Genomic DNA, 17,793 nt, shown 5'->3' with positions numbered 1-17,793 from the left:
GTTTCTGGCGATTCCAGCTGAGTTGCAGGGAACTCAGCTGGGATCGTCAGAGCTGGGATCGTCAGAGCCATTTAAGGCTCGTCAGAGCCTTTCGGGCTGGTCTGCCTGGTTACAGGAGAATGACACCCGGCGTATAAGACAACCCCCGACTTTTGAGAAGATTTTCATGTGTTAAAAAGTCGTCTTATACGCCGGAAAATACGGTACTACACGAAACATTGCAATTTAGCCGCAAAAACCTTGGTTTCTCCCAGAAACCCCAGAGGCATTTCCAATTAAGGGTGGAAGAACTGCACTCTTTCCCCCCCCCCCAGCCTCCAAAAGCTGCCCCAGTCACTGAAGACAATATGCTGAGCTCAAGTGGACAAAAACCCGGCATGAGGAAGTGGCAGATTCCCCTGAATGAACCATATGGTCAAGCTTCAATCCTGGCTTTCTTCCCTTCTTTTTATCGTGCTTCCATATTCTTCACTTAGTATCAAACCACTGGCAGTTAATATACTTTTATGCTTTCCTTTTCTGTCTGAAAGGCAGCATTGTCAGCCAGAGAAGGGAGGCGCTTCCTGGAAGAACCCTGCTCAGTTTGTTTTCCAAGAGAGGTTGAAGCAATTAAAATCCCTCCTCATTCTAATAGCCTCTGGCGTCTTTTTTTGCTTTGGAACGCATTTGCTCCTCGATTTATCGTAAACGGCAAAAATAATGCAGAATTGTTCTTGTTTCTCTCTTGATTTTAATGCCAATGTTTTCCACACTTTTACTAAATTAACTCACTTTAGTTTCTAAGCAGGTGCAGATAAGATGGCTACCCATATCCTTCAGCTGCGATTAGCCAATACAGTGTGGAAATTACCCCAGTGTCCCTAGGAGATCTGGTGCATTACCCTTGCTTTCCCATTCTCAGAGCTCAAGTTCATTGTGCTCATACCATCCTTTGAGCTTTATGGCAGAGGTAACAAAATGTATTATGAGCTAATGCTTTTCCTTGACTTATTTAATAGATCCTGTTAAGCTCCTCTCCCACTCCCTTCTGCAAGCTTTTATCTAAAATTCTTACTGTGGGTCTTGAGTTCCCAAAGTTAACAGCAGGCATTTCAAACTCTATTTTAATGAGGGCCGCATTGTGTTTGACTTTGGGGGGCTGGGGTGGGCGTGGCTAGTTCAACGTCACTTGTGTCAGGGGCACCTGTGGTGGCCCAAGCGCTCTGCCAGTGACAACGGGCTCTTGAGCTGCGACGGCCTCCTGCAGCCCTCTGCCAGTGAAAACGGAGCTCCATATCAGAGGTATCACGTGTTGGTTCTTCTGTTTCTAGGGCAGCCCCACGGGCCAGATCTAAGCACCCTGTGGGCTGAATCCGGCTGGCGAGCCTTGAGTTTGACATCTCTGTTCTACAGGATTCGGCCCAAGCCCCTCAACGCAATCAAGGGCATGATGGTTTGACCAAACACATTTTTACTTAACCTTACAAAGTGCAATCCGTGTTATGCCTGTAGTCTGTCAGGCAGACGACTCAGCCAGAAACATAAGTCTCCTGTTGGCAACATTTGCACAGCACATTCAATATTCTTCATCTTTCCATGGATGTGAACGATGGGTGGAAATTCCACCCCTGGGAGAAGATCTCCAGGGGTGGAATTTTCAGCCATCATTCAAGTGCCCCTAAAGGTGAAAAATATCAAATGTGTTATGGAAATGTGGATGCTTTGTGTGTATATATTCTGGGACACTGGGAGATAAATATATTCAGACAAAATATTTACCAGGGCATCCCAATGCTGAGCGCCCCAACCCAGAAAGAAGACCAAGGTTCCCCTGGACCAGCTAGAATCTGGGATCCACTCTCAGAAGCAACTGCCCATTTTAGCTAAAACCACATTCCTACAAAAACTGAAGGAAGTGAATTTGTCTCCCGAGTACCAGGCGTTGCTGTGGAATGTGCCCCTGTGATGCTCTCAAGAAAATAGTCCAACCACTATAAGGACTCTCCTCCCCCCACCCGCTGGGCAGAGCAACCTACTGAAATATAAAATATGCATACAAGCCTTGACTTAAAGTCCTATAAAACACCAATCTGGAGCAACGATTTTTATTTGGACAGGACTGTTTTTTGATATTTTCATTTAGCAAACTGCAAAAGAGAGAAAGAATGCGGTTTAGCTTCCTTAGAAGAACTGCCTTCCCAAAACTCTTCCAATTGGACACAATCTGCTGAATGGAGCCATCCCTTTTGACAAGATCCTACTTTCCCAGCCTTTACGACCACAACTGAGCCCAGAATTTATGTTGCTAAATGAAAAATTTGTTCAGTGCCCCATTTTATGACTTTTCTTGCCACATTTGTTAAGTGAATCACCGCAATTGTTAAATTAGTAACCCTGTTGTTAAATGAATCTGGCTTCCCCATTGACTTTGCTTGTCAGAAGGTGACAAGCAAAAGGGGATCACATGACCTTGGGACACCGCAACGGTCATAAGTATGAACCGGTTGCCAAGCATCTGAATTTTTTTCACGTGTCAATGGGGATGCTGCAACAGTTGAAACTGTAAAAAACGGTCACTTTTTTCAATGCTGCTGTAACTTTGAACAGTCTCTAAACGAACTGCTGTAAGTCAAGGACTACCTGTACAAGAGTGTTGGGTGTCGTTTTCACTGTATGATCCCCCCCATTTAATGTGCAAAAAGGGGCATTCAGCGCTGAAGTCGGTATTGTCTTGCAAGGCCTTTCAGAACTCAATGACATGGGAACAAACCGGTGCTGTGGGATTAGGGCCGTTGCATGGAGCAGACGCGACACAATACCTGTCCAGCTACTCACACCCAGCTCTTTCATCAGCCACGCATGGAAAAGAGCTAGGCTGCCACCCTGCACAAGAGCCAGGAGCAACCCTTTTCCATCTCTCAGGACTGAGCAGCCTGTAGCACAGCAATTCCTCGCACTGTTGGCACATCAGCTCCTGCCTGAGCTGCACTCATCCTATTTCCCTTGATGTGCAAAATGTGTGCTGTGCCAGGCTGACTGTGGGGTAGAGTAGTGACTTACTCCAGGAGATGAACTGCTGTAGGGTCAGATTGCCAGAGAGAGCACCTGCTGTGGCCCTAAATTTTAAATTATTCATACTATCAGCTGCCATCTGAAGTGTGGGGAGGGAGGGAGGGAGCAATATTTCGGGAAACGAAAGTAAGTGCTGTATCTCCTTGAGACGCTGCCTCAAGTCACCCAGGTGGAAGGAGGGGTCTGCATATCAACCTGCGCTTGAATTAGGAAAACATCTTGACTGAACTGAATTGGTTACACGGGGGGGGGGGGGAGCAATGAGAGACAGTTAAGGGAGGAAAGAGTAGAATGTAGGGATTTTGATGCACGATTTTCAGTTCTGGCTTTGCACTACTGCAATGCACTTGATCTCTAATAAAGTATACCTTTGTCAACAAATGGATCCTAGGATTGTTTCTAGCATAAGGTTCCAGTGATCAGATCATCTTACTGTTCTAAACGGTATTAATGCATTGATTCTCTAAGAATACTTTTGTTATACACAAATATGTAACTTTGGGTCATTTTCCTCAATAAATAAATGAACAAAGATTTTGTCTCATTTGTTTAATCAAGCTTTCTCTGTCTATGTTTAGGCTTTATATGGGAACAGAACACATTTTAGATCACATTTATGCAGAAATATTGAAAAGCCAAAGGGTTCACAAACTTTTTAGCCTCACTGTAAATTTCTCAGATTGTGTTTCCGCAGGGAGGGGGAGGGAGCATGCTAACAATGTCCTCTGTATGGAAAGTTAGGATTGGAAGCCTTCTCTCTTCAAAGAAATTAAGACTATGAGAGTCAGAATATTTTATAGAGAGTTTTCATAGCTAGAGAAATTTTCACAGCACAACACAGGACTTACCTGGTGGGTAATACAGTGGTGATGGGGAATAAGAGAATAAGGCTAGCATGAATGTAGGTAAGATTTAACTGCAAGAAAGTGTTCCTGAATCAAAAAGATGTAATACAGCTTAAGCAACCACAGACTTATTTTTGCTCACAATGGAACCCAAAGGTTTTCAATGCCATCTTTGTTTTTCCATCTTTCCTCTTAAATGAAGGAAAATACAGTTTAACACCTCGGAGACTCCCCAGTTTAAATGGAATAAGTGAGGCTTAAGAGATCTAGCTCTTGTACAGCAGATGTCTACGCATAGCTACAGTACCCCGAAGAAGCAGTAAAGAATGGGGCTATAAAGCAGGGGTCTCCAAACTTGGCAACTTTTAAGACTTGTGGATTTCAACTTCTAGAATTCCCCACCCAGCAAACCAAAGCTGGCTGGGGAATTCTGGGAGTTGAAGTCCCAAGTATTAAAGTTGGAGATTTGCCATGCAGACTCAAGCAAGCTGGCTGCAACAGGTTTATAACTGAAGAGACAGCTCTTGGGAGAGGCGTTCCTTGGAAAAACCCAGGCATGAGGCAGAAGGAAGAGATAAGCAGCCTGCAAAGAGGCAGACGGAACTTGCAAAGAAATAGGAATTGGGGACCTCTGAAAGAAAGGAGGGTCCACTGGCAAGGGCCAGTGTTTTTCACGAAACCGGTCCTTGGTGCCAAAAAGGTTGGGGACCACTGGTTTAAAGATATTCCACCACCCTGTTTCTAGACTGCAAGGCCAAACAGTCCTTGTTGCGCATAAACAGAGGCATATATTTTTCTTACTGGATCAACCGGGGGGGGGGGGAGAGACACGACACAGCCCTTACACTCCTCCCCTATCAAGGGTTTGGCAGCAGGCTTAGTGGAGAACTGAAGGGGGCTGGAGGACTTCCTTCAGGAGCTCCGTGGAGCCCCCTTTGAATTCCTGACCAGATGCTGTCACTCCACCTCAGCTACTCCTACTTCAGTAGGTTACAATTTTAATAAATTAAAAGTAGACAGAACTCTGTGTTGGACATCAATATTATTTAAATTAGATACGTATTTTAAAAGAATCAAAGTATTATTAGATTATGTGAGTAACAGTAGTTAAAATGAAACTTGTAAGTTTTCGGTCTTTACACAGACTGATGTTTGGGGGGGGGCATCTAGTTAGGGGAAATTACACAAACTCCACAGCTCAAGGCCAAACTCTGAGCAACAGGTTGAAAAGGAAACATGAGAAAAGCGTTTCAGACCGGGAAGGACCTTGAAGCCTCTTCAAACATCCCATCTTCCTCCTCCCTCAAAACTGGCACCAGCGCTTTCAAGAACTTTCTCCTAAATTGCTGCCCTTTCATTCCGATTTCATCTCTGTTGCAAACATGCACCTCCGAAAGAGGAAGAAATGTTTAACAAAATTGGTGAGGCCCATACTTCTACAATCCCCAGAGGATGCAGCAATGCCCTTATTTAACTTCACCTAGCTGCGGCCATAAGCCAATTGGAAAAAGCAGAAGAGAGCGAAATCAGAGTCTTGGATGGCACATCTGCAGCAGAGGCTGTAAGGATAAAAATGAGGCATGCAAGAGCCAGAACCAGCAAGCGGGAACCCACAGCCAGGAAATCTTCTCAGCAGCCTGTCAGCAGCAGAAACCTTCTCAGCAGCCATTTCCCCCTCAGCCAATTGCTTTGGGCCGATTAGCAGTGGTTAATCCCCTTAGCTCTCTCTCTCCAGGCTAAGCACTTTCCCCAGCTCACCACAAGCTCTTAAATTTCTTTCCCCAGCATTACCCTATATCGGATTTATGGTTACCGGTATGTAGAGACAGTCATCCACAAGAACTGAGGAGGAAAAGGGAGGCCTATAACACTCATATATTGTGAGCAGAAGAAAATGAGCTAACTGAGGCAGTGCCTTCTGCAGTGATTTGGGATCCTGCTGGGTTTGTGAACTCAAATATTGGACAGGGTCCTCGGTTGCATGAGCTGAGCCATCTCTTGGACCAGATTCACGCCCCCACCTGCCTTATCCAGGAAGCCTGGATTTGGGAGATGATCAATGTCTTTTTGAAGACATTGGAAAATGTCTGGAAAAAGGCAGTAGCGAGCCTCTGCATCTCTCAATCCATCCACAACATGCAACTTCCAACCTTCCAATTTGGGGGGAGGGGGTTGGATGAAGTGGCTGGGCTGAAGGAAGTTCTGAAGGAAACGGATTTGGATCTCCCCTAGCCAGGCTTTGGCCCAGACAGGGAGGGCAGTGCTGGATGTCCTGACAGGACCTGGAGGGAACGTGGCTCACTCTGCAGTTGTTCAATATCATTAAACAATGATATTCCTCTGGACTGCCGACAAGGGTTAAGATTCAGGGACACTGCGCTAAATGGAGGATTACAATCAATATTACTTGAGCTCTTAGCTATCCAGCATAAGGTACTATATAGCTCAGCACTGCCTTCCATGGTATTTAACATGCAGATGAAACTGTTGAAAAAGGTCAGCTGCTGGTGGGGTAAAGTATCTTCAAGAAGGAAATGACATCCTTTTACGAGTCTTCACCCTGGGCCAAGCAGAGATGCTGTGGTAGTACTAATGCAGCATCTGGAGACTGAAAGGATACAAATGGGACAAAACCTGCTGAAAATGCACTCCACTGTTTGTCCAAAAACAACTGTTCATGCCATTCCTAACTACTCTACATTGGGCTGCATTCCCAATGAAGGAGAATGTCTGGAACTTGAGTCTTCCTGACTCACAGCTCCTACTGGAAGAGCTAATGGACAGTGTATCTAAGACAGCTGGCATGCAACTGCCCCCTTCTGAGAGTAGGCAGCCTTCAGAACTGGCACTAGTCACTCACACCCTTGTTACCTCAACATTCAATGACTTGAAAAGTACTGGGGACATTTGGTATAAAATACAGCAATCTGTGAATTGATATAGCTCTGCTTCACCAGTATTAGAGGCCGGTTATTGGTTTATTTCCAGATACAATTCAAGGTGCTTGTTATTGCTTTTTGAAGTCTTAAAAGATTTATTTATTCAGGTTTCTGCCTTCCACAATCAAAAGACTAGATGGGCTGAAATCTTAACAACAAAATTATATGGTTTTAGATTGTCTCCCAGTTGATTTATGTACAAGCGGATATTCTGGGTTCCTCTTCATCAACAGATCAAGGGGAGACTTGGAAACAGGCCTTTCCAAGAACTGCCCCATCCCGGTAAAATCGGCTGTCCAGAGAAATAAAAGGGCTTTAAAAGGCTGTTTGGAGATGAAAATTTACATCCTGCCCCTAATCCACATTTGAGGGTGGGTTTTTTTTTTAACCTTTTCTTGATTTTTAGATAATTATTGTAATATTTCTAAATTTTACTGGGACCTTAGCTGCCTGGGCAAGGTATATAGAAATGTTGAAAAATTAATGCATTTGTAAGAATGGATTTAATTCACAAACTTCAGAATATTACATAGTATGCTAGGTGACAGCGTCCTAAATACCCAAACTTGGTACCCATTGTTCCCACCCAGATCTGGCTTGTTTCATGCAATTCCACGAGGGAAGGTCTGCTCAGGGACCACCAGTCACCTAAGATAGGAAGGTTCTTTAAAACATTAACACAGGACCTATGAATGCTGGTAATAGAAAGGCTGTCTTGAACTAGTCAGTGTGATCTTATGTTTTTACAGGTAATCCTTGACTTAAGAAACCGTTCATTTACTGACCGTTCGAAGTTACAATGGCACTGAAAAAAAGAGACATTATCGTTTTACACAATTACAACTGTTGTGGCATCCCCATGGTCACGCCATCAAAATCCAGCCGCTTGGCAACGGACTCCCATTTATGACGGTTGCAGTGTCCCAGGATCAGGTGATCCCCTTTTGTGACCTTCTGACAAAGTCAATGGGGAAGCCAGATTCACTTAACAACTGTGTTACTAACTTAACAATTGCAGTGTTTCACTTAACAACCATGGCAAGAAAGGTCATAAAATGGGGCAAAACTCACTTAACGAATGTCTCACTTAGCAACATAAATTTTTGGCTCAATTGTGGTCCTAAATCAAGGACTATCTGTATTGATAGTACCAACTACTTAGGTTTTTACCCTGCCTTTCTTCCTCCAGGAGCTCTTTTCTCTGATTTTGCTCCACAACTACTACTACCTTGTGAGAAATTATTTTTAACCCAGAGTCACCAAGGTAAGTTTCCTGGCTGAGAGTAGGTATGGATCTGGTTCTCTCCAGTAAAGGTACAACATCCTGAACCTCAGGTCTCATTCAATTTATAAAAGTTAAAGCTACAATTTGAAATCTTAGGCAAAATTTGGTAAATGTTAAGTGCATGGATCACATATGCAAAGGTTACGTACCCATTAAGAAAGGTACAATTAAAACTACACGACATGTTTAGCTAAAGCAAAGAGATGAAAGACCGCCCAAAGCCACAACAGGGAACAATCCTTTGGGACATGGTTTTCCTTTGCTTAGTGCTCAACAAGACAGGATGGGCAGAGGTGCAAATACCAAGCACAAAGAGTTGCATGTTTTTGGTTGATTGTTGAAATAATTCACAACTGAATGAAGCCAGCTTTTTGGGTGACAGAGGAGGGTACAGTAGCAGAGATTTGGCAACATCCACGTAAGTACATTTCTCAAATTGTGGATTTAGTCTTGATGGACCCCTTTACTGATTGTTGTAGGCCAAACTTTCAAAGACTGGAAAGACTGTCTTTTCCTGTACAACTCTGCCTACACACATTGGTTCACCAGGCCTGTATAGATTCATTATCAAAAGGAATTGGAATACTGTAGATCAGATATCCTCCAATCCCTGGTCCGCAGCCAGGTACCGGTCCATAGCTCCCCAGAGACCAGGCTGTACAAGTGAGCAAAGCCCCTTGGGATCCAGACAGCACTCAAAACCATGCCTCCCCCAACCCCCCACCCCGGTCCACAGAAAAAAACACCCTCCACAAAACAGGCCGCTGGCACCCAAAAGGTTGGGGGCTGCTGCTATCGATGATATAAAAGGTAATCTGCTCCTGGAAATATTGCCCCTTACAAATATCTATGTTAACAGCCACAGGTTCAACTGTTCTCTGACTCAGGCCTTTCTACATGGCATATGAACTAGAGGATTTCAGCCCCCATGTAGAGGTAGTTCTTGACTTACAACCATTTATCTACTGAGTGTTGGAAGTCACAAGAACACTGAAAAAAAGTGACTTGGGACTACAGCAGCCCCCCCCCCAACCCCCCTCATCAAAATTCAGTTGCTTGGCAAGTGAGACATATTTATGACATTTGCAGTGTCTGGAGCGGTGTGTGTGTGTGTGTGAGATGTGATCAGCTTTTGTGACCATCTGACAAGCAAAGTCACTGAGGAAGCCAGATTCACTTAACAACCAGGTTACTCAATTATCAACTCCAGTGATTCGCTTAACAACTGAGGCAAGAAAGCTTGTAAAAGGGTCATAAAATTCACGTGACTGTCTTGGGCTCAATTGTGGTCATAAAAGTCAAGGACTACCTGTACTAAAACCTGTACAATAGTCAGGCCAGTCTAAAAGGTAAAATACTCCCATTGATTAGCTTTTATTCCGAGGAGCATAGTAAAAACATCATGCAGACATAAACAGAAGCATTACTGCTGCAGTAGCTTTTCACAAGCCCTTCATGACTATGCTCAGTACTGAAGGTAAGTGTTTAGGTTGCCTTTAACAAATTCTTTTATATATTCTGCAGAGTGAGGAATATATACAAACAACTCTTCAGGCAGAATCCTCATTATGCCTGATTCAACATAACTGGAAACATTATTTCTTTCATATAAAGAATGGTAGTATTTATTTTATCTATCTATCTATCTATCTATCTATCTATCTATCTATCTATCTATATTGCTTATGACCTCTGACAGATATAATTTTCAGGATTAGGAATAAATGCTCTCTTTAAAAGCAGGAATACAGATTTACAAAGAGGGAAACCAATCATTTTTATTTAGTCCCAATAAAGATAGAAAACATCTGGCTAGCAAGTGTTACTGTTCTTGCCAAAATTCTGTTTTGCCCAGTAAACATTTTGTTGGATTTTAAAACTACTGAATCATTCTTATTTTTCAGACTACCCAAAGCACAAGGAAAACTAGGAAGATGAAAACAACACTGGTTTTTAATCTATTCTAAATAACAATATAACAGGGAGAGGAAGCTCAACTACCATTATCAGAAGAATCAGAATTTCAACAAGGATTAAGTTGAAGACCTTTTAAAAAGTTATTCATTTTGCTATGTGGTGTAAGCCTCTACAGATGATGGGAGATTACTATTCTGATTTTCAGGATTGAACTATTTGAAATATATATATATATATATATAGCAATAGCACTTAGACTTATATACCGCTTCACAATGCTTTACAGCCCTTTCTAAGAGTTGGCCTATTGCCCCCAACCAATCTGGGTCCTCATTTTATCGACCTTGGAACGATATATAAATGCATTCCCAACTTTTAGATTTTCAATAGAAAGCAATTATGGAAGACCGTATATGAGCAATGTGCAGCGCTGGCTGGGGGATTCTGGGAGTTGAAGTCCACCCATCTTCAAGCTACCAAGGTTGATAAACACTGCTATAAACAAATAGTCAAGTTTCTAAGGCTCCTGCAGTCTGGAAGGGCAGCTTCAAAATTCTCTCGGATGCTTGAACGAGCCCTTTTGCCTCTCAATATGACCACAGACAAGGAACCCATCTTCCCTTCACAAGATGCAGCTTGTGTCCAGCTCAAGGCCAGCACAAAAAAAAAAAAAAAAGACTTTGCAGCCGATGGGAAATCTTATTTGGCAGGACAAAAGTTGGAGGGAGGGAGAGAGGGGAAAAGAAAAAAAACAGGTGAGCAAACAAACAAACCTGACATTCATTCCTGCGGCGGCCTTTTTCCATGTAGCCAAAGAAAAAAGTACGCCTGGCACGAAGAGCCGAAGGGATGGAGGAGAAAAGCCGGCAGAAAACGCCCCCCCCCACCCCCCACCCGGTCTCCACACGACGCAGCCCCGCCAAAACTTTCGCCTCACCTGCTTGGTTTCCTTTCGGCGTCTTTGGTCGCTTTGGCTTCCCACACTCTGCAAGGGAAGGAAAAAACGATCCCGTCAGGGAGGCCGAGAGAGCCCCGAAGACGCCACCCCACCCTCCCGGGGGCCCTCCGGAGGGAAGCGCCGCGGGGCCTCCTCACCCTTCAAGGCCGGCCGGGGATGCTCGGACGGGGCCGCACCTGGGAGGGTGGGGGAGGGGCGGCCTTCGGGGTGGGGGAGGGGCGCCGCGGGACCCGCCGGGACAAAGGCCGCCGACCGCGGAGGGGTGGGGGAGAGGGAGAGGGAGAGGACGCCGGCCTCGCGCTCCCCTTCCCGCCGGCCGCCGCCGCCTCCTCCTCCTCCTCCTCCTCAGAGCGGGCGCGCTGCGGGGCTCTTACCGCATGTGCTTGGCGCGGGGGGCGGGCCTCCTAGGCGCGGGGTCCCGGGCCCGGCGCCGCTCCGCTGGGGGCCCTCGGCAGGCTCGCCTGGTCGCCGCCGTCGTCCGCGGGCGCCGCCGCCGCCGCCCTCGGCCGCCTCCTCGCGCCCCCGCGCCCAGCCGCCATTTCCAGCCTCCCTCTCGGAGGAGGCCCGCCAGTGCCCGCCCCGCCCCCGGAAGGCCCGCCCCGCCGGGGAAGGACTTCCGGTGGCAAGGCCCGCCCCCAAGATGGCGCCCTCGCGCTGCTCGCCGGAGTGGCCTTGTCGTGGGAGGGGGGGGGAATCCGCACGGTGGTTGCCGCCGGTGCCGGGCCCTGCGGGGGAGCCAGGGGCCGGAGCCCATGACTCGTGGCCCTGTGCAGCCGGCGAGGGGAGGGCTTGGCTCCGAGGGGGTCCCTGGTTGCAGCCCGGAGTCGCCCCTCTGGGCTTCGGGGGGATGCAGTCTCCTACCCAGCCAGCGCGGGGGAGGTTGGGGGGTCTGGAAGTCGGTTCTGCCCCGGCCGAGAGCAGCGGCATCTCTGGGCCGGAAAGACGGACGCCTCTTGTCGCCCTGTATGAATTGCTCGCCTGAAATTTAACAGATTAACAAGAGTTGGAAGGGACCTTTTAGGTCATCTAGTCCAACCCCGCCGCCCAAGCAGGAGAAATCCTTGCTTACAACTTTAATCTTCCCATGTGACGCTTTCCGGGCTAAGAGAGAAATCTGAGCTGAACGTGTAAAGAACCGCAGAGCCTTGCTGGGATCCCGTGTTGTTTTATCCCCTGCAGTTGCTGGCTGTTTGGCATTTTCTAGGGACCTGCGTATCACCTCCTGCCTGGATCTGGATGGAAACGTCTAACTGGGTTTCTACCTTGGATTCTTATTCGGGAGACATCCATAAAGTGACAGGAATTCCCCAGCAACCTGATATGCAGCCGTTATGAGAATGAGTCCCTATGCAGGTAGCACAGACTGAATTGCTAATCCTCTATTATATGCACTGGCCCACTCAAGAAGGACTGGGACAACTGCAATATTTATTTAATTTATATACCTGTTCATCTATCACAGGAGTCCCCAAACTTGGCAGCTTTAAGACTTGTGGACTTCAACTCCCAGAATTCTCCAGCCAGCTATCCTATGCTGGCTGGAGAATTCTGGGAGTTGAAGTCCACAAGTCTTAAAGCTGCCAAGTTTGGGGACCCCTGATCTATCATGTGTGACTTGGCAATGCACACAGTTAAATAACAAATCCGAACAATCAACATCATTAAAATACAATTAAAACAGAACTATAATAGAACACAACCACAGGAGAGTATATTCCGAAATGTGCCAATGACATAAACCTTCAGTGTGCCCTATACTTCCACGAGAGGAATACTGTGTGGCCAACTCCTAACCGTTATGAGTTCTAGAAGGATGCTATCTGTGAGCAGTTGAGAAATCTAACAGAACAAGAACTGCATTGCTGTCACTCACAGGAACAACCAGTCCTGCTGCTTTTTTGTGCCAGGTCCATTTCATCCAGGATCCTTTGCAGCTGCAATCAATCCACCTCCAAAATCCCTAGGTGGGCTACAAGCAGAGCAGCTAGCAGACTGGATGGGGTGCATGAGAAGTTAAATTAAACTGATTTGAGAAGTTAAAAGGTTATAATACAAGCCAAAGAGAGAGCAAGAGCAAGAGCAAGTTAATTCATCAACTTTCCACGGGGTAGAATTTGATTTTCCGATTCTCCAGTTTGGAGTGCAATTTCTTATCTGGGAGGAGCCAAACTGAGCATGGAAGGCAAACACTTGAGAGGGAGGGGAAACTTCCTGCTCTAAATTAGTTGCACAGAGTTTGAGTTTTCAGGGCTTTGCTGGATTCTGCCCATGATCTTGATTGGCTAGCTTATTTTTGATTAATCATTTTGAATCCAAACCTCTAGGGAGTGCCTTCTTCCCATTCATTACAAGGATTGTATCACTCAGTGATACAAGGGGTGAATTGATTGTGTTTATTAAGATTGGTTTGGACTAAACTATGTCCTGGAACAAAAAAAAAAGTAACATATTACAGAGGAACCTACTATCATTCCCCAGAACATGGTGTCAGATGGAACTATACTTTAGTGTTAATAATAGTACCTTGAAAGCCCAAGTTTCTCTGCCTCTTCTTGCATCAAACAAGGAAAGTGGGGTTATATTGAGTTTCTTCCTCCTTAATGCCAGACTGACGTTCATTCAGCGTTTCTTGCATGCCTCCTCCCAGTTTATATCTGTGCACAGGGTAAGTTCAACAGTTGTTCAATATAGTTTCCTAACTAGTAATCAGAAACTTCCTGTTGAGAAGACTAAAGCCACAACCTGATGTTTCCACATTTATTATCGAGCAAAGAAGCCAGCTGTTGAGTGTTGCCAATTTTTTTTTTTTTTTTGCTTTATGTTTTATCAAGCCTCACAAACTGCATTACAGTAATCTTGACATTAGCCATTTTCTGGGTTAGGGTTTGCCATGACACCTAAATAGAACCTTCAGTAAAGAATATCTCTGAGAATGAGATAGTAGGGGAAAATCACCAAGAAAGTATTTGCCCTGATGCTCTGCTTGTGAACTGGAAACACCATCTTTGTTCCTGCAAAACTAAGGTTGGCTTATCTGTTTTAATTCAGTGAACAGCAGCGAACAAGGTTTGCTCTGCATCTGAGGAAGGAGGTCCAAAGCCTGCTTCTGTTTCTCTGATGAAACGCATCACTCCCCCAGTTCCTAGGAAGAACTGATAGGAATATGAATTGTGCTTAGAGTTTCCTCTGGTGTTCAAAAGACAGGCAGTTTGTTTGCATCAGGAGGAGAGGATTCCCATTTTTTTGAGGAAAAGGAAGAAAGGAAGGAAAGGCAGAAAAAGAAAGAAGAAAGAAAGAAAGAAAAAAAAAAGAAAGAGACCTTTATTCAGTCAGTGGATCCACAACATCCGCTTTTGTCAAACTAAACTGGAGAGCCTGCTCTGCTTTGACTCTTATTCCACTTCAACTTTCTGGATGGCTTGTTCTCTCCCTAGTGTGGAACGAGAAAAGCAATAGTAGGAAACAGGAGGGGGAGGGGCCATGCATTTTGTCAGGTGGCAGAGGGTGGAAGCAGCCCAGGGCATCTGCTGAGCTGGACTGAGGCCTGGTTCTAAGGCTAAAGGATGAGCAAACTTTATGGAGGCACTGTGAAGATGAAAAGCAGAAAAGTGGAACAGAAATGCAGGAAATAACTTTAAAAAAAAATTAAAGGTGTTTACTCGGAATAATGCTTCATTTTTCTCAGTGATGTGCACCCTAATTTAAATATTCATGTGGTGATTCCTCCAAAGCCACAATTGGCTAAATTCCTAGAAATCCAAGTTTTACAGCCTGGCTTTCCCTAGATGCATTGGCCAGTACCCCTGGGAATCTGGGAAGCCGTTGTTCCAATACTTCTAGGAGATGCCAGGTTAGAAGTCTGATACAAGGAATTAAAATTGTTTGATCATAAAAAACGCTCTCCAGTAATTCTAATCCCTGTAGAAGTAATTACAAAATGCACCATTTTAGGAGAGGTATTTGAATGCCTATTTTCATATTTACAGGTGTCATTGATATTCAGATATAAGCAGATAAAATCAATTGATGAACTGAAAAGCCTTTCACAAATTTACTCCTTCCTTGATTCCATTTCCATCCCCTCTCAGATAAGGCCCAATGGGGAGCAACCCCTGGCCGGAATTAAGGTGGCCCTGGCCCAGGGGTGAAATCCAGCAGGTTCTGACAGGTTCTGGAGAACCGGTAGCAGAAATTTTGAGTAATTTGGAGAACTGGCAAATACCTCCTCTGGCTGGCCCCAGAGTGGGGTGGGAATGGAGGTTTTGCAATATCCTTCCCCTGGAGTGGGGTGGGAATGGAGATTTTGCAGTATCCTTTCCTTGCCACACACACCATGCCCACCAAGCCATGCCCACAGAACCGGTAGTTAAAAAATTTGGATTTCACCACTGCCCTGGCCCCTCCTGGCACTCATGGCTGCCTCTTCCTCCAAGCTCTCAGCCAGGTGCTGGGGCAGCCTGTGGAGTTTCACACTCTGTGAAAACGTCCCTTTAGCTTGCTTCTTGTGGTTCCTGTTACTTTACTGATCATTAGATGCCCAGAGTTGCATGTTGATGGTCAGTCATATAAATTTATAGATATACTTTCCAGGCTTCGCAATTTCAAGATGTGTGGACTTCAACTCCCAGAATTCCCTAACCAATATGGCAAATGCCATCTCATGATGGTGCCGTGGCTGAAAAATATTGTCCTATTGAAGGAATAAATATATATGTAAGCAAATACATGTGATGTGTGTATGTTTGGGGGGGGGATGCTTTAATAGTAAGGACAAGTCCTACCAGCCATTTGAGCTCCAGTTTGCTGACTTGACCAGTTGGCAATCTGCAACGGCAGCCAGCTGAGCCAGTGCCCACAGAGGCATCCAGCAGAGGCGGGCTTGTTGCCCTGGAGACAGAAGCCACTTGTATCCAGGTTGATGAGTTAGTTGTTGGCAGGATCAGCGATGCCGCCTCCATGAAGCAACACCTGGCATTCCCTAGAGAGGCAGGGCAATCTAGAAAGGACGGCAAAATCCGAGAACCAAATATGGAGCCAAGGACTCTCAAGAAAATAGAGTCCAATGGAAGAAGCAAGTGGCCAGGATGGAGACTCAGCAGTTCACATCACACTACCATGAACGTGCCAGTAGTAGTTTGAGGGGTGTCCCTCAAACCTCAAATGTTTCCACATGGTGTTGTGGTCTGCCAGTAGCCTGCGGAGCTGGCAGCGGAGTCTGACAGTGATGAGGCTGAGGAAGAACATGGGCCAGTCCTGGAGGCTGGGGAAGGCCCGGATGAGGGCTCTGCGTCGGAGACAGAGATGGGGCCAGGGCCATTGGGCAGTGATGTGCGGACTCCTGAGCCTCCAGAGGCTGACAGTAGAGAGGCAGAGGAACAGGAGGAGCCTGTTCCTAGTGCACATATGAGAAGAGCTGCCAGATGGCAGGAGCAGCTAAAGCAGAGAGGACGACTCGGGAGTAGGGCCAAGAGATGATTGGCCCCTCCCATAAGGCTTAAAACAGACCAGCAATGGCTCTTGGCCTCTTTGCCGGAAAACAACCGTTGAGAGATTTGCTTCTTGTTTGGATGTATTTCTTCCTTGTCAGCATCTTCTGTTCCTAAGCTGTTGCCAAGAAAAGCCTTTGGCAGTTTGCCTAATTATCCCAAGGTCAGAGATAAACTGAAAAATGGTGTTTTGAGGACTTTGCTTTCATTTAATTTGGAATACTCTGAGAATGAGTTAATTCTCAGCTGTTTTAATAAAATCTGTTTTTTGGAACTGTTTTGCATTTAATATTAACTATGTGGGCCTGGGTCACAACACATGGATGCACAGAATAGGAAAATGGGCAGGGAGAGTGAAAGAGGCAGGAGTGAGAGAGTGAAAGAGGCAGTCAAATAAGACACGAGAGGCACAAAATAGCAGGTGGCCTTGGAAGACTTCTATGCTCTTCTGTCTTCGATTTGGATGTGGGAATCGAGAGGATACTTGCAGAGATGGGCTGCTGCCGGTTCGGACCAGTTCGGGTGAACTGGTAGTTCCAACCACCGGCTGGGCTCACCCACCTGCCCAGGCGCTAACCCGTCCTATATATCTCACTCTCTGGCTCACTCGCCCCACCCATGCAGACCAGCTGATTTCTGTGACTCGCCCGCTCTATTCACCGCAGCTGCCCGAGAAGGTTTGCTGGAAGCCGCGCGCATGAAATTGCTGTGTTTGGAGCTGTGCGGGTGCACACTCACATTTTCAGTTTTGCCGAAGGCGAACTGGATGTTAAATTATGTGAAGCCCAGCTCTGGATACTTGTAAAGTGTGCAGGTCAGGAGTGAAATCCAGCAGGTTCTGACAGGTTCTGGAGAACCGGTAGCAGAAATTTTGAGCAGTTCGGAGAACCGACAAATACCATGGGGAGGGAATGGGGATTTTGCAATATCCTTCCCATAGGAGTGGGGAGGGAATGGGGATTTTGCAGTATGCTTCCTCTGGAGTGGGGTAGGAATGGATATTTTGCAGTATCCTTCCCCTGCCATGCCCACCAAGCCACGCCCACCAAGCCACACCTACAGAACCGGTAGTAAAAAATTTTGGATTTCACCCCTGGTGCAGATAATGCAAAAGTGCAAGGAATGGCTATTTCTTTAGATGAGGGTGGGTAGAAAAAGATCTAGATTGATGAAAAGGATGGAATTTTACAGGGAGGAAAGAAAACAGGGAGAAAGTGAGGACATGTATAGATGTGAGAGAACCAGTTTTGCAGAGCCCAGCTGAAAGGGGTCTGGGCCCCCCTGAACGCACAAGGTTGGTGCAGTACTGCCC

The 17,793-nt window shown here is 45.9% G+C and overlaps 1 protein-coding gene across 2 annotated transcripts in view; it reads right to left on the bottom strand.

Moving 5' to 3' along the window:
- Positions 1 to 11,534, bottom strand: part of TNRC6A (trinucleotide repeat containing adaptor 6A) — a 50,063-nt gene extending 38,529 nt beyond the window's left edge. For both annotated transcript variants that reach the window (XM_070955324.1, XM_070955325.1), the window contains exons 1-2: positions 11,370 to 11,534; positions 10,975 to 11,022 (exon numbers count right to left, since the gene is read on the bottom strand). In XM_070955324.1, the coding sequence (XP_070811425.1) occupies positions 10,975 to 11,022; positions 11,370 to 11,374 (53 nt within the window). In that variant the 5' untranslated portion in view covers positions 11,375 to 11,534. The remainder of the gene's footprint in view (positions 1 to 10,974; positions 11,023 to 11,369) is intronic.
- Positions 11,535 to 17,793: the final 6,259 nt, after the last annotated feature.

Source organism: Pituophis catenifer, unplaced genomic scaffold (assembly GCF_029215685.1).
Source record: "Pituophis catenifer annectens isolate HBS135680 unplaced genomic scaffold, rPitCat1.0.hap2 SCAF_16, whole genome shotgun sequence".
Lineage (NCBI taxonomy): Eukaryota > Metazoa > Chordata > Lepidosauria > Squamata > Colubridae > Pituophis > Pituophis catenifer.
Note: the sequence above shows the minus strand (reverse complement) of the source record. Positions and strands in the feature narration are given on the sequence as shown.